Consider the following 27,753-nt stretch of genomic DNA (forward strand, 5'->3'; position numbering starts at 1 on the left):
TCCAGGGGATCTTCCCAACCTGTGGATCCACGTTGGTCTCCTGCTGCTTCTGCATTGCAGGCAGATTCTTTACTGCCTGAGCCACCAGAGTGAAAGAAGGAATAAAACTTCCTGAAGTTGTTCTAGGAAAAGCTGGACAGCATGGGCTGGACAGGGTCCCAGGTGCCAAGTTGACCCTCTCCAGGGCCCAATGCAGGAGCTCTGGGGCCCCATGGAGGGTCAAGCTGGCAGGACAGCTTTCCAGGGTCTCTAGCTCTGAAGTTGGATGGTTCTGCGGTTCATTCAGAGAATCACAAGGCAGCCTCCTGGGTGAAGGCAGGGCAGACCATGTGAACTTGGCTTTGAGTAGGCTGTTTGTGGGAGGTCCCCAGGGCTGGAGAGGCAGAGCAGCAAGGAAGGAGATGGAACAGGAGAAGCTCTGCTTTGGATAACAGACAGATGCCACCTGACATACGAGGGAAAGGTCAAAGTGTCCATCCCGGCAGTCGGGGCTCTGCTGGAAACAGGCCTCCTAGCTGGCCTCCTCTTTGCATCTGAGGCCTCCCCCGTGGGTCTCCTTGCTTCACTGACAGGAGCCAGCACTTATTCATACCATCTCCCCAGTGCCTGGCTGACCCAGAGAAGTGGATCCATTCAGCCAATGGAAGTTTACTGAGCACCTACTATGTGTGGTACACTGTTCTCTCCAGGAGCTGGGGACAGAGAAGGGGCGGATGACTTCCTGCCCTAGTGAGGAAGAGGGATGAATGAACACATAAATCTACTGTAAAACACCAGGCAGTGGGACTTCCCTGGTGGTCCAGTGCCTACAACTCTGCGTTCCCAGTGCAGGGGGCCTGGGTTCGATCCCTGGTCAGGGAACTAGATCCCACGTGCCACAACCAAGACCCGGTGCAACCAAATTAAAAAAGAAAAAATGAAAAACAAAACAAAACAAAACATCAGGCAGTGATACAGGTTACGGAAAAATCAGCGAGAATGCAACAGTGGGGTGTTACCTTAGAGAGGTAGTCAGGGTGACATGGGAAGCCCCTGAAGTGGGAACAGCCTTGGCAGTTCGGAGGGCAAGGTAGAGGCAGGAGGGCAGTGAGTGACGGGAAGCAAGGGCATGAGTGGAAAGGCAGCCAGGCTGGGCAGCACGGATCCAGCTGGGCCATAGAAGGACTCTGTGCTTTGATCTGAGTTGGCCAGCAAGAGAATGTGCTGGAGTCCCACCTGCTGGCTTTTGCAAGCTGGTCATGTACATCTCTTTCCTACTCTGTGACGTTCAGTGACGTCACATTGGCAGCTTGGAATCGCCAAGGTGGGGGTATTTACACCACCAAGATGGGCAGTTTCTACAGATGAACCCTGCCCTCCACCTTCCAACTGGTTTTAAACATTTACACTACTGGGAAGTTTTGAGTTGGGGAGGGATATGGTCTGTTTTAAATATCTTCAAATATCAGAGAATAAGGAAAGTGGACAATAGGAGGCTGAGAACAAAATAGGAAGTCTAGGACTTCCCTGGTGGGCCAGAGGCTAAGACTCTGTGCTCCCAATGCAGGGGGCTCAGGGTTGACCCCTGGTCAGGGAACTAACTACCTCATGACATAACTAAAGATCCTGCAGGCTGCGACTAGGACCCACTGCAACCAAATGAATAGTTAACAAACAACACCACCAGCAACCACAAAACTAGGAAGTCTAGTTAGCAGGTTAGTGCAGTGACCCAGGGGAGCGATGCTGTGGTTGGACTAGGAGAGCAAAATCGATGGTGGTGAAGAGGGTGGGCTATGACTCTCCTATGAAGGGGAGCTGCCAGAATTTGCTGATGGACTGGATTTGGGTTTCTGAGAAAAGAAGGAGTTCAGATATTCTGATGTAACTTACTGGATGATGGTGCCATTGATGGAATGGGAAAGACCCAGGGAGTAGGTGTTGGGGGTGGTTCTCAGGGGTTTGGGTTCTGAGATGCCCAGTGCCCCAAGAGGAGAAGTCACACAGGGCTGGGACCTCTGGGTTGCGTTCGGCATAGAGATCCCAGCTGGAGATGGAGTTGTCAGCTGGTTGATGGGACTGCATGAGTTTTTCTGGGAGAATGTGACAGGAAGGAGAAGGGGGCCAAGGTCTGAGCCCAGAGCCTCCCCTCATTTTGAGGAAGGGGAGAAAGCGAAAGCGTTAGTCGCTCAGTCGTGTCCGACTCTTTGCTACCCCATGGACTGTAGCCCGCCAGGCTCCTCTGTCCATGGGGATTCTCCAGGCAAGAATACCGGAGTGGGTTGTCATTTAGGCTCCACAAAGGAAACTGGGGAATTACGAACCAGGAGAATAGAACTAAATTGCTCTCTGCCCAGCTGATATTTGGGGGGTTTTGTTTTTCATGCTAAGCAAGAGGGGTGAAAGGACAGATATCAGGGATTGGTGGCTGTGCAGCCCTCATTTCTCTGGGAATAGAATCCTTCTTCCCTATGGAGTACCTATGGAAAGGGGCTGAAGTGGGCTGACCAATCCCCTTAATCTTAGAGATGGACACATGCCCAGACCTGGCCAATCAGAGGGCTCCTGGCTCCCCATCAGCTGTGATTGGTTCGGGGATGAGCACGTGACCCAGACTGTGCCAATGAGTGGCATCCCTGGTACTTCCTGTTGGAACCATGGGAAGATGCTCCTTCTGCCAAGGTTGCTAAGCTGGGGAAAAGTTATCCTGGGGATGCTAGCGAAAGGGCCAGCGGTGTAATTGTGGGCCCAGTGCAAAATACAAATGCAGGATCCCCTGCTCAAAAAGCAAGAAAAAGTCCCACTAGCAGTAGCTAGAACACTTTTCCTTCCTTCCACAGACTCTCAACTTGTCATGGTGGGTTTTTATTTTTTTTATTTTTCTATCTGCTATGTCATTCTAAGTAAGGAAAAAATAAAAATGTTAAGTGATTAGCATGAATTTTTACCATTCATCTTCATATTGTGCAATACCAGTTTAAAATGCAAATATTAGAGCATTTAATTCGTGTAACACAAGTTACACAATTTGTATTTTGTGGCTAGTCCTTGATGGTACCTTGACATGGCCAGAAAAGACAGATACAAACCAGATTCAAGAAGGTTATAGGAGGAGAGAGAGCTTGCCTGGTGGCTCAGATGGTAAAGAATCCGCCTGCAATGCAGGAGACCCAAGTTTAATCCCTGGGTTGGGAAGATCCCCTGGAGAAGGGAATGGCTACCCATTCCAGTATTCTTGCCTGGAGAATCCCATGGACAGAGGAGCCTGATGGGCTACAGTCCACGGGGTTGCAAAGAGTTGGACATGACTGAGCAACTAACACACACACACACACACACACACACATAGGACGAGTGGATCCCCCAGACCAGTGGAGTGGCTGAGGGGATATCACAGAACCTCGCAGACATCCCTCCACCAGGCCATGCGTGACCACGTGCGTGTTTCCTCTCTCTCTCTTGGGCCTGACAGTTACTGAATTACTCCTTCCACCAACCACCAGGCTGATGTGCTGAGTTCTGATCAGAGCTTGGATCTAGGCACCTCCCCCCCAACAGGACTCATCTCAACCTCCGGCAGAGAGGTGACCCCCACCCCGCACCCCCCCCCCAAACACCTTAGTCCCTGGATAGAGGGTAGGTAAGAGGCTCGCCTCCTCCTAGTCAGTCTCTGGTTGGTTTCTAGATGGGTCGTGGTGCTTCCAACCCAGGGTAACAAGGGCTGTCGCCATGCCCTGTGGCGCTGCTGGGCATGTAGCCTGACCCCAACCTCCCTGTCTGTTCCCAGGGTGAAGGGGAGCAGTGGTCACATGAGAGGGGATGCCAGGCAGAGCCGGGGGCCAGAGATAGGGGAGTCAGGGGCAGAGAACCTCTTCCAGGGAGGCAAGGAGGTACCAGGAGGCAGGATGGCAAGGGAGTTGAAATTTCAAGCCCTCAGCGCATGCTTCATTGTCTCATCCATTTCACTTACAAAACGCAGATTCAAAGTCAAAATGATTATGGATTTCAGGACGGCATAAATGTTAAGCCCCATCAAGACAGCAGGGTGTGAAACCCCAGGCCTGGAGTCTTTTGAACGTGGGGCCCTGGTGGTGACTGTACTAGTCATGTGCTGGTGGAGCTGGCCCTGGCTGGTGGCCCTCTTGCTCACGCCCCAGAGAAAACCCAAGAAAAGGCCAAGAAGAGACAGGAAATGCCAAGAGACTGTGAGTGAGCCCTGGTGACATCATGTGAGCCTCTGGGTCCAGCTGTGCCTGGAGCTGAAACACCATGGACTTTCCAGTTCCTGAGCCAATGAAGTTCTTTTTTGCTTCAGTCAGCTTCGATTGAGTTTCTGAGGCCTGAATAAGGGGGGACCTGCAGAAGAGAGGATCCAGGCCTGGGAATCTGGATACCTGGACTTCTCGGTTGGCTTAAAGCATTTGGAACTGTCCATCCATCCAAATGGTTGGATGGCATCACTGACTCAGTGGACATGAGTTTGAGCAAACTCCCAGAGATAGTGAAGGATAGGGAAGCCTAGTGTGCTGCAGTCCATGGGTTGCAAAAGAGTCAGACACGACTAAATAACACAATCCACCCAAAATGTCTGTGAGTCACACAGAGATCTGACTGCCCCCTCCCCAAATGAACCTGTTCTGTTCTCAGCCAGGTCCTTTATTTGAGTTAGACCACCTGTTCTTTGTCCCAACAAAAGGAAGCTTTATTCCTCAGCCTTCCAACCTTCCTCAGGCTGGTTGATCTGGGTGTCAAAGGAGACCCTCACGTTCCACCCTGGGGTGAGGGATGTATGTGTGTGCGTGTGTGGCCTGGAGGGCGGCTGGGAGCCAGGGAAGGAAAGTGAGAAAGGCTCTAGGGAGTGTTTAAGAAACATCAGAAAATGACTGGGTTGGCGGGGGCAGAGTGGGGAGGAGTTAGAGACCCAAGGGTTGGGAGTGGGGAAGGGGTTGACTGGGGGAGGGTGGGCAAATCATCTCTCAGCCACTGTTTCTCCTTTAACCCACTCCCTGAATCCATCCCTTCGTTCATTCCATCACCAAGCCTACATCCTGAATGAAGTTGTTACACCCGCGCCAAGTGACTGCTGACTGTCAGGCATAGCCAGGCCTCGAAGATATCCAGACACCTCACTGGAGATAAACCTCTTTGAAGACACGAGTGCCAATTTGTGGAAAGACCCAAAAAATCCACCAGAGTTTAATTTGCCTTCTGCAGTCCCAGCAGTGAAAAGATCTTGACTGAGTCCCTCTGGATAAAGGTGCATCTTCTTACTTCTTAGGTAATCAGTTTTGTTCAACAGGAGAGAATCAGTAGAAAAAGTGTCCTGCATTTTGCAGAGGACGTGTATTATCTCAGCGGAGCTGACCAGTGATGATATCGCAACTCTGGTTTATTGGTCGCTGGCTGTATGGCAGGCGCGGGGCTGTAGAAGGCTCACTGCATAGGTGGGTGTTCACGAGCATCCTTACTGTGCAGACAAGCGTTTGGAGACTTGGAAAAGGGCCCGAAGAGCCTAGTGTCTCCTAGAAAGTGGCGGAGCCCCGTGGGTAACCAGGTCGGTGTGGCTCCGGTGGCTGAACTTAGAACGACAAGTCCCACCTTTGGACAGGCCCCCTCGTGGGGAGGTGGCCCCAGGAAGCCCTCTGGTGCTTGGTCTCTGCGTGCTCGTCCACACTCTGTCATTTGATATTAATAACTTCCAGGGAGGGGATGTCTCACAGGGAACTGGTGTATTGCCCTAGGACAGCCCTCCCACCCTCCTCCGTCCATTGGAAAGAAGGACAAAGCTCGCATTGGCCTGGAGCCTCAGCCTCTCCGGTGTCACCAGGGAAACTGGTTGGGACAGCTGCCCCAGACTGTTGTTATACTGGTTAATCCCCTCCTTCAGTCCCCACCCCCCCCAGCAACCCCCTCCCCACCATTGCCCTGGGGGAAGGCAGGAATTTTCTATAACACCAATAATCACTACCATTTCTTGAGTTCGTGCTGTGTGCCAGGCATTCCAAGAAGCCCCTTCTTGGGTGACAACTGAATCCTCCCATCCCTGGCTTCCTCTTTGGTCCCACCTCCTGCCACTCTGCCCATTACCCTCTGCCTCTTGAGAGCCATCTTCCAGTTCCAACATGCCAATGAGTTCCTGTGTTTAGTCCTTCTGCCTGGAATGCTCTTCCCCCATTGTTCATCCAGCTAGGGTGGTAGAGATTTCTAGAGCTCACCCATCGGCACTTCACTTCTCTTTCCCAGGCCCCTTGCAGTTAGGCAGGGTCATGGTGCTAATTCTGGTCAATGGGCTGTGAGTGTTAAGTGAGGAGAATTCCTTCCCTTGCAGAACAATCCAACTCCTGAATTGCCGCTGAGCCACTGCGTGGGGGCATCCCGGAGAGTTGTCCCATTCAGCTGGCCTTTGCATGATCAAGGAATTAATCTGCGTTGTGTTGAACTGCTGAGATTTGGGGATTAATGTGTTACCGCGGCAGAGCTTATCCTATACTGACTAATACAGCTGATCTATTTAGATCTCAGCTCATGTGTCGCCCTCTCCGATCACCAGATTTAAAGTGATACTGCCAGCTCCTCACTGTTTCATTTTCCCACAACACTTATCTCAGCGTTCAGTGGTTCACTTACTTATTGTCTGTCTCTCCATTAGCACATACGCTCCATAAAACTAGGGTGCTTGTCTATCTTGTTCATGCCACATCCTCAGTGCCTAGCACAGGGCCTGACATATACAGGTACTCAATATATTTGAATTAATGGGTGAGTACATGCATTTCTTGAATGAGTCAGTGACAGAGGCAGGTGGCCATTCTCATGGGTAGATGTGGAGTCTGATCTTGCCACTGGCGGTTTTCTTACTGTGATTAGGTATCAGACGGCTGGAAGCAATGGTTCTTTTGTCTATATTTGGAGTGTCAACATTGGATTCGGACCTTCCTTGTCTCCTCCCACTCTATCCCTTCAGACCTGGGAATGTGGGCCGGCTAGGAAAACGACTCATCCCAGGTCCTAAGCCGAGCCTATAGCCAAGCCAGAGTCTGCCCCTGGGTTTCCAGACTCCTAGTCCACAGAGCTTTGTGCTGAGCTTTGCGACTTTGTCTTTAGTTTCAGCTTAAGTCACTGAAGACACTTCCTGAGCATTTCCCTCTTAACTACCCACCTGGCCAGGTAATCTAGCAAAACTCTGAGCAAAACATTCTGTGATGATTGATAGGAAGGACGGGGCAAAGTTGGGACAGGGGTCAGAGGTGAGAACAAGCAAGGCTCCCTGCAGAATGCCTCCCTGGGGTTTGTCTTTTTGTCTCACAGTCTCTTGGCAGAGACAGAGTGCGGCATGCTGAATTCTGGGGAGCCAAGGCCTCTTGGTCGAGAGCTCTGTTCTCAGGGGTTGAGCCTCCTCAGAAAGGTTGAATAGCCCTGCTCCCTGCACTCTGCTCTGTCGCATGCTGAACATTGATGATAGTACCTGTCACATCACATTATTTTCTCTGAAAAATATGGCATTAATTTTTTATTCTAAATATAAAAGTGATACATGCTCATTGTAGAAAATTTGGAAAACACAGAAATGTGCGAATGGTGAAACAAAGGTCATCTGTATTCTCTCCGCCTTTCAAGTGTTTCAGTATTTTCCAGCTTCTATTCCGTCAGTTTCGTCTGCACATGTGATCAATAATGTTACCTGTTCCCCAGATGTCCCTGGGCCCTGCCAGCTGGGGGTGTACGGGCGGGCATGTTAATTTCAGCAGGTCCCTCTCCATTCTGCTGGCCAGCACCTTGGCCTCCCTTCAAAGCTTTTTCAGTTGGGTCTGGGAGTGCCAGGGGGAACCATGTATGAGCTCCAGCCAAGTTCCTCCACTTGGGCCTCCTTGTGGGTACCCACTGCCCTAGTCCCCCGAGGGTGGCTCCTGTCACTGTCCCTGCCCCGGGGCCTGCAGCCTCCCCTCCCCTGGTGATTCCTGAGTGGCAGCCCCGGGAAGAATCAGATGGCCCTGTGGCTTCATTATCCTGGTGAGGAGCAAGGCGAGTATTTTTTTCCAGAGCTGTGTTGGCTGCATTTAATCACCCAGGCCGTGAAGCAGCCATGCCTGTGTCCTGGGTCTCCCCAAGTCCCACATGAAAATGCCCCCTTTAACTTCCTCTCTCTGGAGGACATCTTTGGTCTGTCACTTTTCTGAGTAGAGTACCCCTTTTCTGAGAAGAGACCTCCTTCTCTGTCCATGAGCTTTCAGTGGGGGAGACCAACCACCCTCTAACTCTGCTGCAGGTTTGGGACAGGACAGGGTCCTTCCCTCAGATCTTCTGAGCTGACAAGAGAAGAGGATAGCCGTTCTTGGGTGGCGAAGATGTGGGATGGGAAGCCAGGAGCTGCTGTCATGAGAAATGGGTCTGCAGCAGGAGAGTGGGCACCCAGTGCAGAGAAGAAAGTCACAGGAGGCAGACGGAGCATCTGGAGGTTTGTCCCTGAATCCAGTTGTACCTGAAGCCTGCTCCATCTCTGCGCACAGTACAGCTGAGTGCCATGAACCAAGAAATCCCACTTCCTCCCATGCTGGCTCCAGTCAGTTCACTGTTCCCTATCATAAGGGTCCTGACAAATACCAGGAAGAGGTCAGTTTCTGTGCTGGGTGGGGTAGGATAAGACACCACTGTCCTGTGTGTCTCTCCATCCCTCCACCCAGAGCATGAAGTGTTAGATGTGTGCCCCCAATCTGCTAGTTCAGGTTCAGCTGGAACTAACCAGTGTTGCTATTTAGACAACATCCGGGTCATTTGACGGCTCACACTGTAGTACGTAATAAATCCTTCTCCACTAGACTGTGAACTCCGGCAGTAAGACTGGCCACTTCGTAGTGTGATTTCGGGCAACCTTTCTCATTTCTAAAACAAGGATGCTCATGGTATATTTCTCTGAGAATAGCTGGGAAAACTCTGTGAATTCATACGGAGGGACTTCGCTGTCCTTTTCTTTGATGTTCTTTTTTGCAGTGATCACTCAGGGCTTTGCCCTGGCTAGGCACTAAGTGGGACACCCTGCAAATGTGTGTCCCGTGCATGGAGAGGCAGAAAGACTCACCCTGTTACCAGAGTGACACCCCCCTACCCACACACAAACACACACATACACAGAATAGAAGCACTCAGAGCTCAGCACCCCACGCAGTGACCCTCCTGGGAGCCCAGGGCATCCTCAGCCCCTGGCTTCTCTGGAGGGCAGCCTGCAGCTCTCCCAGGCTCTCAGCCGTCATCCCAGCAGCTCCATATTGCTAGGAGCGCAGCTTGGAGCCTGGCTCAGCCCTACACCACGTATCAAGGGCAGCAGAACCTGCGGTGTTCTAGGAGCTAGGGGAATTGTGCGTGTGTGTGCATGTGTGTGTGTGTGTGTGTGCATGTGCACTGGTTAACTTGGGGAGCGGGGGAGAGCTTTCTAGAGCTCTGGCTTCCAGAACTGCTCTTCTCTGAAAGCTCTGTCTCATCACTAAGTCCCCAGTCTTTTCCAATCTCCCTACCTCCTCAATGAGTGCCCTCAACCCCAAGTCTTGCCTGGGGGCTCCTCTGGGGTCTGTCTGGGTCATTTTCCTGGAAAGAGCAGGGCTTGTCTGTGGACCTGGGTCTGTGGACTCCTGGTTTGCCTGCCGGCCTGCCCCTCTTCCTCCTTCCCCAAGACGCATGTTGCCTGGCTTTCAGTTGTGTTCTGCTGGGGAGCATATGTTAGTTTCTCAGGATGTCCTGGGAGGGCAGGCAGAGCTCTCGCCAACCTCCAGGGGAGGGGTCATGGCATCGAGTGGAGTGGGGATGCTCCTTAGGGCTCTTGTGTTGGGGACAATGCATTTGGGTGGGTGTGGCCTTCAGTGCGGGGTGTACTGTAACATCAGGATGGCTTGTGTTGCTATTTCAGGTGGACCTTCTTAGTGTGAGAGGTGGCCGGCCAGGGGATTGTGTTATTGGTTGCTGCACGCTGTGCTCAGGGCATTGACCGTTTGCGTGGCTGCCCAAGGTCCCTTGGCCGTGAAAAGATAATTGAGTGGGAGGGCATCTCTCTTTCGGGTGCTCCCGGCGCCCTCCACCCCCTGTCCACGGGGATCCCTGGATCCCAATATGCCTGAGGTCTCTGGGCACAGCTGAAGCTCAAGAAAACCTAGCAAAGGGGAGGACAACCTGCGTCCGCGTTCAGTTCAGAGCTCTTATTTCGCAGGCCACCACCTACGCTCCCTTGCCCGTAAGGGACAGGTGGGAGGTCCCAAGCCCCTCGGCTGGTCCCTTCAGGTGCCCAGGTCCGACCTCCCGACAAAGGCGGCCGACCACGTGCCCTTCCTCGAGGCGGGCCCGGAGTGGAGAACGCACGCAGCCCCTGGGTTTCCGCTCCAGCCAGGGTTCGAGCCAGACCGCGCTGCGCCCGGGGTGGGCGCGGAGCAGCCCCTCGCAGCACCCCGCCCCGCCACCCCGGGTTGTGCCTCGCCCACTCCCAGCCTCAGCCTCTGCAGCGCCCTGGAAGCGGCGCTAGGGGGAGCTGTGGCAACTGGCTTGGTGGATTGAATCAAAACCGCGCATCAAACAGCTATTCCTTGGACTTGCAGGGGATGGGTGGGTGGGGGGCGCACGGGGAGGAGGGCGACACACCGTTCCCCCTCCTCAGCAGCTCCAGACTCTTCTCTTCCCGTAGGAGGCCGAGAAAACAGCCCTGTTTGTGTGTGTGTGTGTGTGTATGGGGTGGGGGGGGGCGGTGAAGGTGCTTTTCCTCCCCGGAACTCACGCCTCCGTAGCCTCCTTCTTTCCTCCTCCCCCACCGTGGGCCCTTCGCGGCCCCCACCTCCGCCCCCCCACCCCCGCAAGCCCCTTGGCTCTGGAGTGTCCCCGAGAACTTCGCCTCGCGCGTCACCGGGACCCAGAACCCAGCGGGCTCCTGGGACTGGCTTGCGTCCGCCTCTCCGAGGCTTGGGGTGGGGGTGGGAGGGTCCTCTCGGCTGCAGCCCTTCCTCTCCCTGCGGGGGGCGTGAAGGCTAGGGTGGGGGGGCGTGAGCCGTCCTGCTGGGGGGAGGGGCTCGCGCAGCCAAGGGGAGCGCAGGGGCGAGAAAGCGAGCGAGAGCAGTGGGGAGACAGCCAGGGACAGAGAGAGAGGGGGGCGGCTATCAAATCAAGAGCAAGCTGCCACTTTGCTTTTTCTTTCTTTCTTTTTTCCTCCCCTTCAGTCTTTCTTTCCTATCCCCTCTTAAGCTGGAACCACCCCGCGCGCCCCTGGGCCCGAGGCGCGGCTCCAGATGTGAATTTGGTTCCAGTGGGGAGGACGCGAGCTTCCTCGGGGCCTTGGCACATTCTCCCACTCTGAGGTCATTCCGTAGGTGGTCAGAGCGCAGAGCGCGCCTGGAGCCTTCCTGCCTCCATCCACTGGGGAGGGAAGAAGAGAGGCGGGCGGGAGGGCGCGGAGAGGGAGAAGGGAGGGGCGCGAGGAGGGAGGGAGACGCCGCCAGCACACCACCAAGTGGCACCGAGCAGTGATAACAAACTCAACTTAAAAAAAAAAAAAAAAGGAAAAAACTTCCCCAAGTTGCAGCCGGAGATGTGCGGACGTGCGGGCGGAGGCGCAGGGCGGGGACTGTGGGTGGCCCAGAAGCCCCCGGTGTCCCCCGGCGGCTCTCCCCGGCCCAAGAGAGCTCTGAGTTGAGGCCGAGCAGGCTCTGCGCCCCTGGCTGGGTTAGGAAATGTGATGGTGGCTCGCTCGGCTTCCTGCTGGAGACCCTGGGGGCGGGGAGACCGGTTCCCGTGGGGGTCAGGCCCCTCTGCAGAGGCGGCGGGGGGGCCGAGGAGGCGCGCAGCACCGGCTTCTTCCCCAGCAAACGACACTCCCTCCCATCCCTCTCCCACCCCTGGCCCTGCGGATGTGGGCAGCTCCTGCCCTCCCAGGCTAGGAGAGCTGGGCTTTGCAGGAGGGTAGGGGTCTCGTGTCACCTCCCTCTATCCTTCCCGCCACCTCCAGGCCGACCTGAAAACAAGGCACCGCCATCCTCTAGAGTCGACTTTTTTTATTAAGATGATAAATTTAAACAAATCATCTGAACAGTTTTACCCGGTTGATACACAATTCAGAATGCACAAAAATACAGGGGAAGGAGGGAGAAGAGCCAAGAAAGGAAGGGTTGGCAACTTGTTTTGGAGTCCACATGGTGTGATGGCAGAGAACCAGAGGGGCTGCAGGCGAACCCCACTTTTTTTTTTTTTTAACAACAAAAGGCTTTAAATTAAACAAAATCTATCAAGCTGAAGACACAGGACGGGGTTCTTTAGGGCTCGAACAATGCTGGTTTCATGAAATGCAACCGAAGCCTGAATCAGGATAGTGCAACTTAGAAGCACACACACACACACACACACACACACACCCACACCCACATCTGACCAGGAACTTAGAGAAAAGTCTCCAACGCAGTCGGCGGTCCCGGCCCCTCCCTCTCTCGGGGCCGCCGGGGATCCAGGTGAAGGAATCGACTTCCTTTTTTGTTTAGTGGGGACCGCAGTGCTGGGCATGATGGGAAATGTAGTCGGCCGTGCCCGCCCCCTACCCCGTCCCCAAACAGTGTCCGAGAGTGTCGGGGTGTCCGGCGCCACCTCCGGGTCTGGAAGACGGGTGGAGGAGGGGAGGAGAACAGAGCCAGAGGGGCGGGGAGACCAGAGGTTCAAGACACCCGCCCCGGGAAGAAAAAAAAAAAAAAGTTGAAGTGTTTTCATTTCTGCCTTCTCATTTTGAGAACTTTGGAGGCCGCCCCCAGAGAGGAAATGTGACCCAAACCTCCCTTTCGGAGATAGAGTTTGCCTTTGTTTTTGCTCAGGATTTCACAAGACCCATTCCTCACCCCGCGGAGGGACTCGAGAGAACAGAGCTCCGGGCTTCCTGGGTCTGACAACTGATTGGAATCGGCGTCCGAGACCCCGCGCCCTCCAGCGCTGCGCCCCCGGCGCGCCCTGGCGGTCTGGGCGCCCTGCCTCGCCCCCCGGCTGCCCGGCACCTCCTCCGGGCAGCAGCCCTTCCTCACGTGGCTGGCTCCTCGCTAAACACCACTGCAATCACTACAATAAAAAAAAAAAAAAAGAGTAGGAGAAACACAAAGCATACTTAAATAGGCGCTTTTTCTCTCTGCAAAAATAAAGTCCAAGATCTTAGATTTCTTTTTTTTTATTTTACAATTTATAAAACATCAGCCGTCTCCCTCTGCTCGCCCCCTGCTCAGCCCGGAGTGGCCGGGCGCCCGTTCGTTCCCTCCTCTCGCCCCTTGGCTGAGTCTTTTGTCTGGCCCCAGCCCCGCGGGGCCCCGGGTCCCCGTGCCCTCGGGGGTCCCTAGAAGGCGACAATGGCTCGAGTCCAGGCGCCGAGGCTGGCGAGCGCCTGCTTGGCGCACAGCTGCCCGTTGAGCGGCGGCGGCTGCTCGGAGGAGTCCGGCTGTCGGCTCACCAGCCCGGAGAAGCCCGAGCCAAAGATGGAGATCAAGTTTGAGATGTTGGACGCGTCCGGGGACGAGTCCGGGCAGAAGTCCTCGAAGCGAGCGCGCTTGCAGGGGGCGAACGGGACGCCCCCGGGGGGCTCGGCCCCCAGGTCTCCCGCATCCTCGTCGTCGTCGTCCTCCTCCTCCTGGCCAGGGTAATACTTGCGCTTGCAGCCAGTGGCGGACGCCAGGCCGGGTCCCGGGGCGCCCTGGCCACAGCAGGGGCAGTGGGCGGAGGCGCAGCAGTCCTGGTGCAAGTAGCCGTTCTCCACCGTGGTCACCACGTGAGTGTCCAGGTCCAGCACGGTGGTCTGGCTGCTGCAGTGCACGCCAAAGTCCGAGGGGGCCGGGTACGCGCCCCGGTAGAAGCCGGGGGAGGAGGCGGGGGCCGGGGAGGAGGGCGGGGAGGCGGCGGCCGCTGCCTGAGGGGCGGCCCCAGGGGGCGCGGAGGGCGCGGAGCAGGCGGCCGAGGCGCGAGGGTCCCGCGGGCAGAGGGAGGCGGGCGGCGGCAGCGGCGCAGGACCCGGCTGCAGCGGCTCCAAGGGCTGCCCGCGGTGGGGCGCGCCGTGCGGCGGCTGGAGCGCGGCGCACCCGGGCAGCTCCGAGAGCGCCCCCGCGCCGCCCGCGGGCGCCCCGGCCGCCGCTGCCGCCGCGCAGCCCCTGGGCGCCGGGTGCTGGTGCAGCTGCTGCTGGAGGTGCAGCTGGTGGAGCTGGTGGAGCTGGTGCAGCTGGTGACGGGCGACCGGTTCGCGCGCCTCCGCGTCCCCGCCGCCGCCAAGTTGGAGAGGGCCGAAGTCGGCCGCGCTGGCCGGCATGCCCGGCGCCGCGTACGCGAGGTGCTGGTGCTGGTGGTGGGGCGGCTGCTGCTGCTGTTGCTGCTGCTGCTGCTGGCGCCGGTAGAGCTCGGCGTAGCGCTCGCTCAGGTAGAGCTGGCGCGCGTTGCGGAGCACGTAGGACACCAGGAGGTTCTTGTGCAGCTTGATGCCGCCGCGCTGGGTCCGGGAGCTGTGGATCTTGCGCAGGGAGATGCTGATCAGGCTCTGGGCGTCCAGGGCGCACTCCATGCTCCCTTGAAAACGGCGGCGGCGAAGCAGCCGCGGCCGTTGCTGCTGCTAAGGCTGCTGCTGTTTCGGCTTCCAGCCGGCCTCCGGGACGCGCTGGGCAGGGGAAACGGAGCCCGGGTCAGCGGGTCGGCTGCGCTCCGAGAGGAGCCGCCACCATGCGCTGCGCGCCACCCGCGGGCTCGTGCTCCCCAGACGGCGCCAAAGCAATGAGCCTCGGCCGGCCCGGGCCCCAGCTATTTAGCCGGGCGTCCGGGCCCCGCCCCACACCTGATGAGCCAATGAGAGTGCCCCAAACCTCCCGAGTGACAGACGCTGCCCGCCCCGGGGCCACTAAGCTGGCCAATCAGACCAAGGCGGTTCCTTTGTGCTATTCAAATACCGAACGGACCCGGGACCTCCAACGCTGCCGCTGCCTCGAATGTTCTCCTGGGGCCGCCGCGCCGCGCGGGACTTGGAGTCACGGGGGCCGCTGTCTGCGACGTGGCCGCCTCGCAGCCGTCACGTTGGAGCCCGTGGCAGCCCTCGGCCTAGTTCCTGGGAGCCCAGGGTCGGTTCACCTGCGTGCTGCTGCGACGGCTCCTCCCCCTTCCGCATGGCTGGGCCTCACCTGCGGCAGGTGCGCGCAACTCCCACTCCCGGCCACGCGGCACCTCCTTTCTGATCTGTCGCCCCCTCGGGTGACCCACTGGACCCAAGGCTTTTGCAAGAGACTCGTGGGGCTGCCGGCTTGACCTGTGGGGACTCCTCAGGGGAAGGAGATTTCGAGGTCCCCTCAGTCGCTGAGAATGTGGGATCTGACTCCTTGACTTTTTGGTCGAGGGGCCTCAGAGAACACTCAGAGAAGGGCCGTTCTCTCCGTTGGTCTGACAGAAGAACCCCAAACATGGTGAATTTTGATCTCCCCAGATGGAGAAGGCTTGGAGGCGTGCCCCTGGCAAACACCTGAGGTCTAAAGGCGTTCTGAGAGCTGACATCCAGTGTTCTAATCGCTGGTCCTGTAACCTCTCCTTTCTTTCCTAATAATAATGACAATAGGGACTATTATGATGTACCTAGTATGGGGGAAGCCCTGCCAGAAATGCCTGACTCCCTCCCTGAGACTGCCTGCAGATAGGGACCTCAGTCTTAGAGGAGAAGGGTGACACTCAGGAAATCACGCAGCCCAGGAACTCACCAACTTAACTCTTGTTGACGCTGTTTTCCTTCTTGTCCTGAATCGTTCATGGGGCCACCTGCTTCCAGCTGGGAGCTGAGACGGTGGGGATTTTCTCCAGGGGGCTCTTCATCTGGACTGGTTAGCCTGAAAGGGGGGTGACTGCTGCTTAGAGTGTGTGTCGGGGGATCTCTTTGAAGTGGCCAGGACGTTTGCCTGAGGAGGGGGTCCTTGAGTTGGCCCTTGAAGGAGAAACAGGGTTCACAGAGAGTATGAAGGCTAGTGGGCCTTGTGTGTGTTGGGTGGGTGCTGGGTGGGAGGAGGGCTCAGAGGCAAACTTCGTGCTATTTCACCCTCTGCTTGGGGTTTCTTCCGAGTCTCTTCTTTCGCTGGGCCTCTTGTCCTCAGCACCTGCTTCATCCCTTGGCAGGAGTAAAGAGACTCAGCCAGTCCATCCAGCACTCTCTTGGTGTCCCCTCAGATTTAAGAATTCTCCAAGTTTGTTTCCTCCAACAATTTTTCAGCATCTACTCAGTGCCAGGCAGCAAGGTTAAAAACAGATTTAGGGAGAACATACCCTATTTTTCAGATGAAACTTGGGGCGCTGACAGCGGAAGGGACTTGCCTGAGGTCCCACAGCTCCAGGTCCAGTGCTCTGGCCTTTCCATGCCATCTGTGCACAATCTCAAACTGTTCTGAACCCCTGTGATCAGAAGAACCTCTTCTGCCCCCACCCAGAGAAGCCAGGATTGACACTTTAGGGGAACTGTGAGAAAAGGCATCTTACTTCCATTATATTGGTGATCTGCTGACAGGGACACAGAATACAACTTGTTCATGTGCTAGTATTCGTAATAATAAAAATATACTGCTCCTTACCTCCCTGCTGCTGCTGCTGCTAAGTCGCTTCAGTCGTGTCCAACTCTGTGTGACCCCAGAGACGGCAGCCTACCAGGCTCCCCCATCCCTGGGATTCTCCAGGCAAGAACACTGGAGTGGGTTGCCATTTCCTTCTCCAATGCATGAAAGTGAAAAGTGAAAGTGAAGTCACTCAGTCGTGTCCCTAGGGCCTGTCTTAAAGACACACAAAGACTTCATTCTTTTATCTATTTTGTTTTGACCACACTGCAAGGCATGTGGGATCTCAGTCCCTGGCCAGGGATCGAACCTGCACCCCCTGCATTGAAAGCTCAGAGTCTTAACCTCTGGACTGCCAGGGAGATCCCTCATTCATTTATTTTTGAAGTCCACCTTTAAGATGTCATTACCATGTGGAGAGAAGTGGGAGGTTCTGTTTCTGCAGTCAAGCCTGGGATGGACAGTGTCTGGCACGTTGTGAGAGTCTAAGAATGTATTATTAATGCTTATTTTGGACTTTCATTCTGTCTTTGCCCAGATTTTACTGGGGCAAGCTAAGATTTTGAGTGTTTGTGTCTTGCTCAAGGTCACTCAGTCAAGAAGGGGTGAAGGCAGGGTTTGAACCCAGGTCTGTCTCCAGCAGCAGAACTTGCTTTAGGTTCTTTGAAATCAGCCACTTGCTTCTGCCATGGGTGAATCTGAGTCCAGTTCTCAGGGCTCAGCTCATGGCGAATATAACTTTGATTGATCAACATCCCACCACTTTCCTGCCAACCGCTCTGAAACCAGGGCCTGCGGGGTCCACAAAGAAGAAAATCCCTCTCACAGCTCAGCTCATCATTGACAGCTGTTCTCAGAGCAGCACCTCCTAACTCTGGGGGCCCAGATGGGACACCAGGGTAGGGAGGGAAATGGATTCCCTAGCGACAGGTTGAGGGCAGGGGAACCAGCACCCCCTTCAGCCTCTGCCTCAAGGTGGGTCTGAGCTCTAAGGCTCTTCTGCTCCCTGGGGCCAGCTGAGGAGTGGTCAGTCCCGTCTGCATGGCCCCATTCTTTGGGTCCTCCTGTCTGGGGCCCATGTTCACTTGGTCTCACCTCCTTGGGAATGGAGAGGTGGGGTAGTGGAGAGGGCTAAGCAGTTGTCTAGCTTAGTAAAAACCCTTGATCTTTTTTGGGGTGGCCTGGAGGGGGCGAGTTGCTGCAGCTGTTATAAGGACACACTTGCTGAAGGAGGTAATGCAACAGCTGAGCTATTTGGTGCCCCTGGGAGCAGTGAAGGTGGGAGGGTACACAGTAGGAATTCACAGATATTTATCGAATGGGTAGGTCTCACACAAGGCTTCTGTTCCGATGGTCAGTGGCTCAGAGCAGGGGACTGCGGACCGTCCAGGGCATCGAGTATGTGTATGTATATATGTGTGTATGAATATCCATGTGTGCATCTGTGCGTGAGGGTGGGTCCAAGTGAGACAAGGCTTCGTGGGATGAAGGGCTAGCCTTATTGGTCTGGGCACCTGAGAAAGGTTGGGGCACTCACCTTTCCCCCTAAAGCTGGAAGATTACATCTGGCCCTGAGTCACTGCTCTCTGGAGGAAGTTAATTCATGCCTAAATATTTACTGAGAGAGTGCTGGGACAGTGTAGAGCAGGTCACAAAACCTATCTGGATTTGGGCTCCTGTCAAACCCCAGGGGGTGTCACTGGAGCCGCGAACACCTTGGAATGCCACTTAGGCCTGGGGACGCCTTTCACTGGGTTCAGGAGGGAAGACATGCCAGGAAGTTCCTAGTCAGCTTTGGGACTCGCCTGGTGGGCTCTCAGGGACCAATTTGGGGAAGAGGATGCAGAGGCAAAAAGGTTAATTGAAGGTCTGTGTTGGGAGAAGGAGGATTTGGAATTGACGTATTCATTCCTTTCTTCATTGGCCAGACAGCTGTTTCTAGAACCTTACTCTGGAATCCCTGCAAATGGATTAGGGGGAACTAGTTGTGATCCTGCCCTCAGGAGGCCACAACTCAGAGGGAAGCAGAGGAGATAAACAGACCAGATGACGCAGAGTGATAAGTCTGTGATAGGAAGGAAGGGGCTGGAGGAGGGCAGGGGAGGGTCCCCAAAGCTGGCCTGGAGAAGGCTTCCTGCAGGAAGCTGAGACTGGGAAGCCAAGGACAGGGAGGGGTCTTTTAGCAGAGAGAACAGCTTGAGGCTCAGCACAGTGTCTGGTATGCAGTAGGCACTCAATAAACATTAGTGAAATCAATCAATCAGTAAGTGCAAGTATGCAGAAGACACTGTTAGAATTGGAAGGGTCCTAGGCATCGGGCTGCCCCCATCCATAATTTCAGATAGGTAAACTGAGGTCTGAGGGCTTCCCAGGTGGCTCAATGGTAAAGAATTTGCCTGCCAACACAGAATTTGCCTGCTAATTTGTTCAATTCCTGGGTTGGGAAGATACCCTGGAGGAGGAGATGGCAACTCACTGCAGTATTCTGACCTAAAAATCCCATGGACAGAGGAGCCTGGCAAGGTAGCAGAGAATCGGACATGACTGAGCGACTGAGCACACACTCACACACACTGAGGTCCAGAGAGGAGGAAGGATGCTCTGAGTATGTCCCCCAGAGATGGAACTGGAACCCAGACGTCCCATCTCCCAGTCAAGCCTCTGGCTTCCCCAGCTCGCTGTCTCCAAAGCTTGGAGTGGGGGTGACTCCATGGGGACAGAGGTCGACACTGTGGGCAGTGGCAGAGAAAGCGTGGGGCACGGCTGAACGCAGGGGTCACTGTTGAGTCCTCTCTGAGGCTCAGAGTCCATGGTGCTTGGATGAGGGGGCCTGGTGCTACACCCCCGCGAAAGTTGTTCTGTGGCTAATGGGCACTGGGGAGCTTGGCTGGGGTCCCAGAGCTGGGGAACACCCCTCCTGCCCTGAAGACCCAGCATCCTGTCACCGTCCCACATACAGGTTAATGACCTGTCTGTGTTTGCCCAGCATGGTCCAGGGCAACAGGCTCAGTGCCCAGGAAGACATCATGGCTCCTGGCTTCAAGGTCTTAAATGTAATGTGGAAGGTTGACAGCAGCTTGGGTTTCTGGAGCTCTTGTTCTCTGCCAGCCACTGCCTCCTGTGCTGGTCTCCTTGAAGCTCCACCGCAACCTTTGAGGCAGGTTCGGTTATCATCTGCATTTGATGGATGAAGCATGTGAGGCTCAGAGGGCTTGGGTGACTTGACTGGGATCCTCCAGCAAGGGAGGAAAAGCGACTCTGATCCCAGGACTCTGGGGAAGTGGGGGGCACCAGAAAGCAGCAGGGGAGGAGTGGAGACCCCCGCTGTGAGTTTTGGATTCGTTGGCTTTTGAACGAATTCTGTCCTTACCGATGGAATGTGCATGCAGAGTCGGTGTGATCTCTCACCTGGGGGCCTCTGCCCGAGCACCTGGCACAGGTTGGGTGCCCGATTGTTCGTTCACTCACCCACTCATTCATTCACTCACTCAATAACCATGCACTGAGGTAGTGAACGACAGGGAAGCCTGGCCTGCTGCAGTCTATGGGGCCGCAAAGAGTCGGACACGACTCAGTGACTGAATGGCGACAGATACCGGCCAATGAGCAGGCGCCATGCTAAAGGAACACCAGACAGCTCTGTCTGCCCAGAGCAGGGCTGAGAGGATCCTTTTAATCTCCTTGGCCAACTCTGATTGATTCGTAGTGTCTGCCTGGAACCCTGGGTTGGAAGGGATTTGGCGGGTGCCCCAGTTGATTAGTGATGTCTGCCAAGGGCTCAGCTGGGAGCCGTTATGGCAAGCCTGCTGGGTAGCTGCCCCTGGGATGAGGATGGAGTGTCTGCTCCATGCTTTGGACATCTGGGTTGGTTAAGCAGACAGAAGGGGTCTGGAGGTTGGGAGAAACGGGTTCTAGCCCCAGATTGGCCCTGTAACCCTCAGGAAATACACATCAGCCTTTTTGGGCCTCAGTTTCCTCATTTGTCACCTTCTTCCAGGAGGTACTGTGAGCATAAAATGACAGGAAAGTGTTTGAAGAGTTGAGGAGACTGGTAATGAAAGGAAATGGGAAATTGTTCCCCTCTCTCTTTTCTTCTTTCTCAAAATCTTGCCAGAAATGGAACATGCTGGGCAGGGTAGAGTTAATCCCGGACGGTCCTGTGTGTGTGTGTGTGTGTGTGTGTGTGTGTGTGTGTGTCTGTGTGTGTGTACACTGGTGGGTGGGGGGCCCCTCAGCGGTTCCTGGCTCAGAGTTGTTTTTATAACTCACTTAGTACAGACCTTTGTCCCCTCCCTGGCCTCAGCTGGGAGTTTCTAAGGAGTAAGACGCTCCTTGGATCTTAGGAACTGAATCTTAGAAGTTTTGTTTGTTTGTTTTCGTTTCACTGGTGGGAGCTGGTGTGTGTGCCACTGGCCTCCTCCACATCCCCACTCAGAGATTAAAACTAGACCATTGTGCCAGGCGCAGAACTCTGTTTAACATGGATTTTCCCCATTAATCCTCAAAACAGTCTCATGAAGTGGGTAGCAGAGTAATCCCCATTTCACAGTTGAGGAAACTGAGGCCCAGAGAACTGAAACTCGGAGGCCACACACCTCCAGGCTGCTGCCGGTTTGTGGGTACCAGACCCTGATCCGAGCTAGAGAAAGCCTGTCTCATCCGTCATGACTGTGCCTCATCCTGGCTCTTCTGTCCATTCATCCATTTACTCCTTTATTCACTTCGTATTTTTGTTCTTTCACAAATGTTAAGTTCCCACTGTGAGCCAGGCTCTGCATCAACTCCTAGAACCACAACAACCCCACTCTCGAGGACCTTACTTACATTCTAGACCAGATGGGAAACAAGCAAAAGGTAAGCAGATAAATAAACAAGATTGCAAAGAGGGTGATAACGAAGTAAACAGGGCTTTGTGATGGGGAATTGACCAGCCTGGAAGGCTCCCTGGGCAGAGGGTCCCAAGCTCCCAAGCTCCCACCCCTCCCCGGGCCCCCTCCCTCCATCCCTTGCCTTCCCCAGGCCCAGGGCCCTCCTTCAGAGGCCCAAACTCTCCAGCAATCTGTTCTGAGCTCAGGCTGCACTTCTGTCCCTCCTGCTCCCCACAACTGGTGAATTTTTAATGCTGCTTACATGGAACAGAGCAGAGTTTTAGTTTTTGTTTTGAGAGCATTTCTCAAACAACAACAAAAAAATCATTTCTCAAGCGTGTGTGTGTGTGAAGAAAGAGAGTGTGAAAGAGACAGCCCGGCGAGTACTGATGATCTGTCCTCAATTCATCCCCTGAGCTCCTTTTTATTTAGAAAATTTTTAAAACATGGGGCTAAATAGGATGTCAATTCTGGACTTTGTGCTGGTAAAAGGGCACCCGGGAGGGCCCTCGGCATCCATGTCCTTAGTGAACCCACCCAGCCCCTTGGGGACCCGGGCCCCATCCTTACCTTTGTCATACAGAAGAGGAGACCCAGGTATAGAAACAACAAGTATCTGTGTGGGTCCTTCCACTAATGAGTGTAGGAGAGGGAGGCTGGAGCACATGGCTCCACACCGCCTGCCCCATCACACACATACACACACACACACACACACACGCACAAGCTCAAGGCAACTCTGGCTTCAAGAGGGGTGGAAATGGGAGAAGGACCCAGCCTATGAGCTCAAAGGGGCTGGGAATAATCTGGCTGAGAAGGAGGAAGTGGGGAGTGAACCTTAGTGGTTAGCACTGGAGGGTCAGAAGCTTTCCGCGAACTGACCCCAGGAGGCAGCAAAGTGGGTCTCTGCCCTGTGTTGCCCTTGGTAGCGGCTCCCGGTGTCCTCCTCTTAGCCTGTTCATTGAACGCTTACTGGGTACTAGCCGCCAAGGTCTAGACATGAATCATCTCATTGAATCCTCACGATAGAATCTATGACTAAGATCCTTCTGTTATCCCGTCCACTTTACAGAGGAGGAGGCTGAGGCTCAGAGAGGTGAATTGACTGCAATCTAGACTGGTGTGCCTCCGGAGCTGGCTCTTTTAACCTTGACACCTGGATATGTAGGGGGCCGGAAGAAGGTGGCCTCTAGGACTCTGAGATCTGAGGCTGGTTACTGTCCTTGGGAACTTGTGAACCTCTGATGCAGGGCTGGTTCATCTTTGCAGCCTGATTTCACCGGTTTGTAGCACTCAGGGCTGGGAGGGTGGTTCGCCCCATTACTGATCCTCTCCGGACAGCGAGGCTAGTGCCTCATCTGCCCTTCGTGCAGTCTCCTCATGGCAGGATCTGTCCTCAGTGCCTGGTTTTCCTCCTTGGCACTGAGGACATCATTAGTTCCATTCATTTCTTTTTTTAAAAAAATAATTTTGTATTATTTATTTACTCATTGGCTGTGCTGGGTCTTCGTTGCTGCGTGGACTCTTCTCTAGTTGAGGTGCGTGGGCTTCTCATTGCAGAGCGATGTAAAGGAGGCTTTCTTTTGTTGCAGAGCATGGGCTCTAGGGGGACTTCCCAGGTGGCACTAGTGGTAAAGAACCTGCCTGGCAGTGCAGGAAACATAAGAGACGTGGGTTCGATCCCTGGGTCGGGAAGATCCCCTGGAGGAGGGCACAGCAACCCACTCCAGTATTCTTGCCTGGAGAATCCCATGGGCAGAGGAGCCTGGCGGGCTATAGTCCATGCGGTCTCAAAAAGTTGGACTGCTACTTAGCACCCATGGGCTCTAGGGTGCCTGGGCTCAGTAGTGGTGGCTCCCGGGCTCTAGAGCACAGGCTCAATAGTTGTGGTGCACAGGTTTAGTTGCTCTGTGGCATGTGGGATCCTCTCGGATCAGGTATCAAACCCATGTCTCCTGCATTAGCAGGCGGATTCTTTACCACTGAGCCACCAGGGAAGCCCCTCATGGGCAGAGCCCACAAGCGACTCTCTGTACTTGGTACCTTGTTTAGTCCCTAACATAATAGGTGCCCAATTTCTATCTGTTTCATGAATAAATATTGTCTGTGTGAAAGGATCTTGGTGAACAACTGTTTTAGCTTTGCATGGATCAGATGTGGACAAAAATCTTTTAAAATGTCCATCTTGGCCACCTGATGTGAAGGACTGACTCATTGGAAAAGACCCTGCTACTGGGAAAGATTGAAGGCGGGAGGAGAAGGGGATGACAGAGGATGAGATGGTTGGATGGCATCACTGACTCGATGGATATGAGTTTGAGCAAGCTCTGGGAGTTGGTGATGGACAGGGAGGCCTGGCGTGCTGCAGTCCATGGGGTCGCAAAGAGTTGGACACGACTGAGTGACTGAACTAGCATGGATATCCCTCTTGCAAAGAAAAGAAAGAGTTTTAATCAATCTTGTCCTTTCCTAGTGGTGAACGTAGGTTTTTTTTTTTTTAATTAACAAGTGTCGGGCTTCCCTGGTGGCTCAATGGTAAAGAATCTGCCTGCAGGAGACATGAGTTTGATTCCTCATCCAGGAAGATCCCGCATGCCTTGGGAACAGCTGAGCCCGTGCGCCACAATTATTGAGCCTGTGCCCTAGAGCCTGGGAACTGCAACTACTGAGCCCATGTGCTGCAACTCTGAAGCCCCTGTGCCCTAGAGCCTGCGCTCTGCAACAAGAGAAGCCACCGCCATAAGAAGCCCGCGCACCGCAACTAGAGAGCAGCCCCTCACTCTCTGCAACTAGAGAAAAGACCCAGCACAGCCTAAATAAACACATAAATAAAATTATTAAAAAGAAACCAAGTGTCATTCATTGCTGATTTGTTCACTGATTCTCTGACGCATGGAAGGAGAGACTCATTCACTCTTTAACAGATATGTGTGGGGTATTTGCCATTTCAGGGCACCAGGAAAAGGGAAAGGAAGTTATTCTCCAGGGGATGCAATATACTCAGGGAGATGAGGCGGTTTCAAGGTAATAGAAGCAGACACCATTGAATTCCTTGGAACCATGGCTTGATTTCTCACCTGTACTACCAAACACCGAGTTTAATCTATTCCAAGGCACCCACTCCCGACCCTGCCCGTCTCCTAACTTCAATCTAACACCCTTGAAATTTCTATCTGTCTTACCATTGATAACATCTTAGATTTGCCAAAGTCTGGATGTTTGACTCATTGGACTAATTAACATTTATAAGGCACTTCATACAACTTGCCCTGTCACCCCACATTTAGTTACTAGTTCTGACCCCGAGTTGATAAAGGCAGCCTGTTTGGTATTTCACAGTCATGGAGAAGAGATGGGAACCATCATTTACTGAGAACTGAGTACGTATGAGGCCTGCACTGGCTGGTTCACACCATAGGACTTTCATACACCGTGTCAGGCAGCTTGTATCATCCCCAGTCTACAGATGAAGAGACCCAAGCTTTTCTGTGCTGTGCTTAGTTGCTCAGTCGTGTTCTACTCTTCCCAACCCTATGGACAGTAAGTAGCTCACCAGGTTCCTCTCTGTCCATGGGGATTCTCTAGGCAAGAATACTGGAGTAGGTTGCCATGCTCTTCTCCAGGGGTTCTTCCCAACCCAGGGATCAAACCCAGGAATTTCCATCAACTACTTTTCACAGACAAGGAAGTTGAAGCTAAGAAAGTAGAAGAGATTGGATTATTGTTCAGCAATTCTTCACTCCCCTTCTCCTTGAGTTAGAATCATTTTTCCTGACCCACTGACTTTGGCCTTGGCCACATGACTTATTTTGGCCAAGGGACTGTGGGAAGAAGAGATGGTATGCCTCTGAAGAGGAGGCCTTGGGAGATAGTGCATGCTACTGCCCTACATCTTGTATGCTTGTGATCTGTCACAACAAAATATATCCCATTTAGATTCTGATCACAAAAAGAATATGGAGACTCATGGGATGCATGAGCCCAGCTCATAGTCTGGAGCCAAGTTCAAGGGATCCACAGCCTGAAACAGAACTACCTAGTTGAGTCCAGCCAACTGCAGTCACCCTACAGACCAGTGAGAATAAATGTTTGTGTAGGCATCCGTTCAATCATAGAAAAAGCAAGAAAGTTCCAGAAAAACATCTACTTCTGCTTTATTGACTACACAAAAGCCTTTGGCTGTGTCAATCACAACAAACTGGAAAATTCTTAAAAAGATGAGAATACCAGCCCACCTTACCTGCCTCCTGAAAAACCTGTATCAGGTCAAGAAGCAACAGTTAGAACTGGACATGGAACAATGAGGTGGTCCCAAATTGGGAAAGGAGGCTGTATATTGTCACCCTGCTTATTTAACTTATCAGATCAGATCAGATCAGATCAGTCGCTCAGTCGTGTCTGACTCTTTGTGACCCCATGAATCGCTTCCCTGTCCATCACCAACTCCCAGAGTTCACTGAGACTCACGTCCATCGAGTCAGTGATGCCATCCAGCCATCTCATCCTCTGTCGTACCCTTCTCCTCTTGCCCCCAATCCCTCCCAGCATCAGAGTCTTTTCCAATGAGTCAACTCTTCGCATGAGGTGGCCAAAGTACTGGAGTTTCAGCTTTAGCATCATTCCTTCCAAAGAAATCCCAGGGCTGATCTCCTTCAGAAAGGACTGGTTGGATCTCCTTGCAGTCCAAGGGACTCTCAAGAGTCTTCTCCACTTCACCACAGTTCAAAAGCATCAATTCTTCGGCGCTCAGCCTTCTTCACAGTACAACACTCACATCCATACATGACCACAACCATAGCCTTGACTAGACAGACCTTTGTTGGCAAAGTAATGTCTCTGCTTTTGAATATGCTATCTAGGTTGGTCATAACTTTCCTTCCAAGGAGTAAGTGTCTTTTAATTTCATGGCTGCAGTCACCATCTGCAGTGTACGAACAAAGCTAGTGGAGGTGATAGAATTCCAGTTGAGCTATTCCAAATCCTGGAAGATGATGCTGTGAAAGTGCTGCACTCAATATGCCAGCACATTTGGAAAACTCAGCAGTGGCCACAGGACTGGAAAAAGGTCAGTTTTCATTCCAATCCCAAAGAAAGGCAATGCCAAAGAATGCTCAAACTACCACACAATTGCACTCATCTCACACGCTAGTAAAGTAATGCTCAAAATTCTCCAAGCCAGGCTTCAGCAATACGTGAACCGTGAACTTCCTGATGTGCAAGCTGGTTTTAGAAAAGGAAGAGGAACCAGAGATCAAATTGCCAACATCCGCTGGATCATGGAAAAAGCAAGAGAGTTCCAGAAAAATATCTATTTCTGCTTTATCGACTATGCCAAAGCCTTTGACTGTGTGGATCACAATAAACTGTGGACAATTCTGAAAGAGATGGGAATACCAGACCACCTGATCTGCCTCTTGAGAAATTTGTATGCAGGTCAGGAAGCAACAGTTAGAACTGGACATGGAACAACAGACTGGTTCCAAATAGGAAAAGGAGTACGTCAAGGCTGTATATTGTCACCCTGCTTATTTAACTTATATGCAGAGTACATCATGAGAAACGCTGGACTGGAAGAAACACAAGCTGGAATCAAGATTGCCGGGAGAAATATCAATAACCTCAGATATGCAGATGACACCACCCTTATGGCAGAAAGTGAAGAGGAACTAAAAAGCCTCTTGATGAAAGTGAAAGTGGAGAGTGAAAAAGTTGGCTTAAAGCTCAACATTCAGAAAACGAAGATCATGGCATCCAGTCCCATCACTTCATAGGAAATAGATGGGGAAACAGTGTCAGACTTTATTTTTCTGGGCTCCAAAATCACTGCAGATGGTGACTGCAGCCATGAAATTTAACTTATATGCAGAGTATATCATGCAAAATGCCAGGCTGGATGAAGCCCAGATGGAATCAAGATTTCCAGGAGAAATAGCAATAACCTCATGTATGCAGATAACACCACTCTCATGGCAGAAAGTGAAGAGGAACTGAGGAGCCTCTTGATGAAAGTGAAAGAGGAGACTGAAGAGTTGGCTTAAAACTCAGCATTCAGAAAACTAAGATCATAGCATCTGGTCCCATCACTTCATGGCAAATAGATGGAGAAACAATGGAAACAGTGACAGACTTTCTTTTCTTGGGCTCCAAAATCACTGCAGATGGTGACTGCAGCCATGAAATTAAAAGACACTTGCTTCTTGGAAGAAAAGCTATGACAAACCTAGACAGCATATTAAAAAGCAGAGACATTACTTTGCCGACAAAGATCCATCTAGTCAAAGCTATAGTTTTTTCCAGCAGTCATGTATGGATGTGAGAGTTGGACTATAAAGAAAGCTGAGCACCAAAGAATTGAT

The 27,753-nt window shown here is 53.3% G+C and overlaps 1 protein-coding gene across 1 annotated transcript; it reads right to left on the bottom strand.

Moving 5' to 3' along the window:
* Positions 1-11,984: 11,984 nt before the first annotated feature.
* IER5L (immediate early response 5 like) lies at positions 11,985-14,714 on the bottom strand. The gene has a single exon (XM_027556531.1). It carries the CDS (start codon positions 14,516-14,518, stop codon positions 13,310-13,312), a length of 1,209 nt encoding a protein of 402 aa, XP_027412332.1. The 5' UTR covers positions 14,519-14,714; the 3' UTR covers positions 11,985-13,309.
* Between the last annotated feature and the right edge of the window lie 13,039 nt (positions 14,715-27,753).

The sequence above is a fragment of the Bos indicus x Bos taurus genome, chromosome 11, assembly GCF_003369695.1.
Source record: "Bos indicus x Bos taurus breed Angus x Brahman F1 hybrid chromosome 11, Bos_hybrid_MaternalHap_v2.0, whole genome shotgun sequence".
Taxonomy (NCBI): domain Eukaryota; kingdom Metazoa; phylum Chordata; class Mammalia; order Artiodactyla; family Bovidae; genus Bos; species Bos indicus x Bos taurus.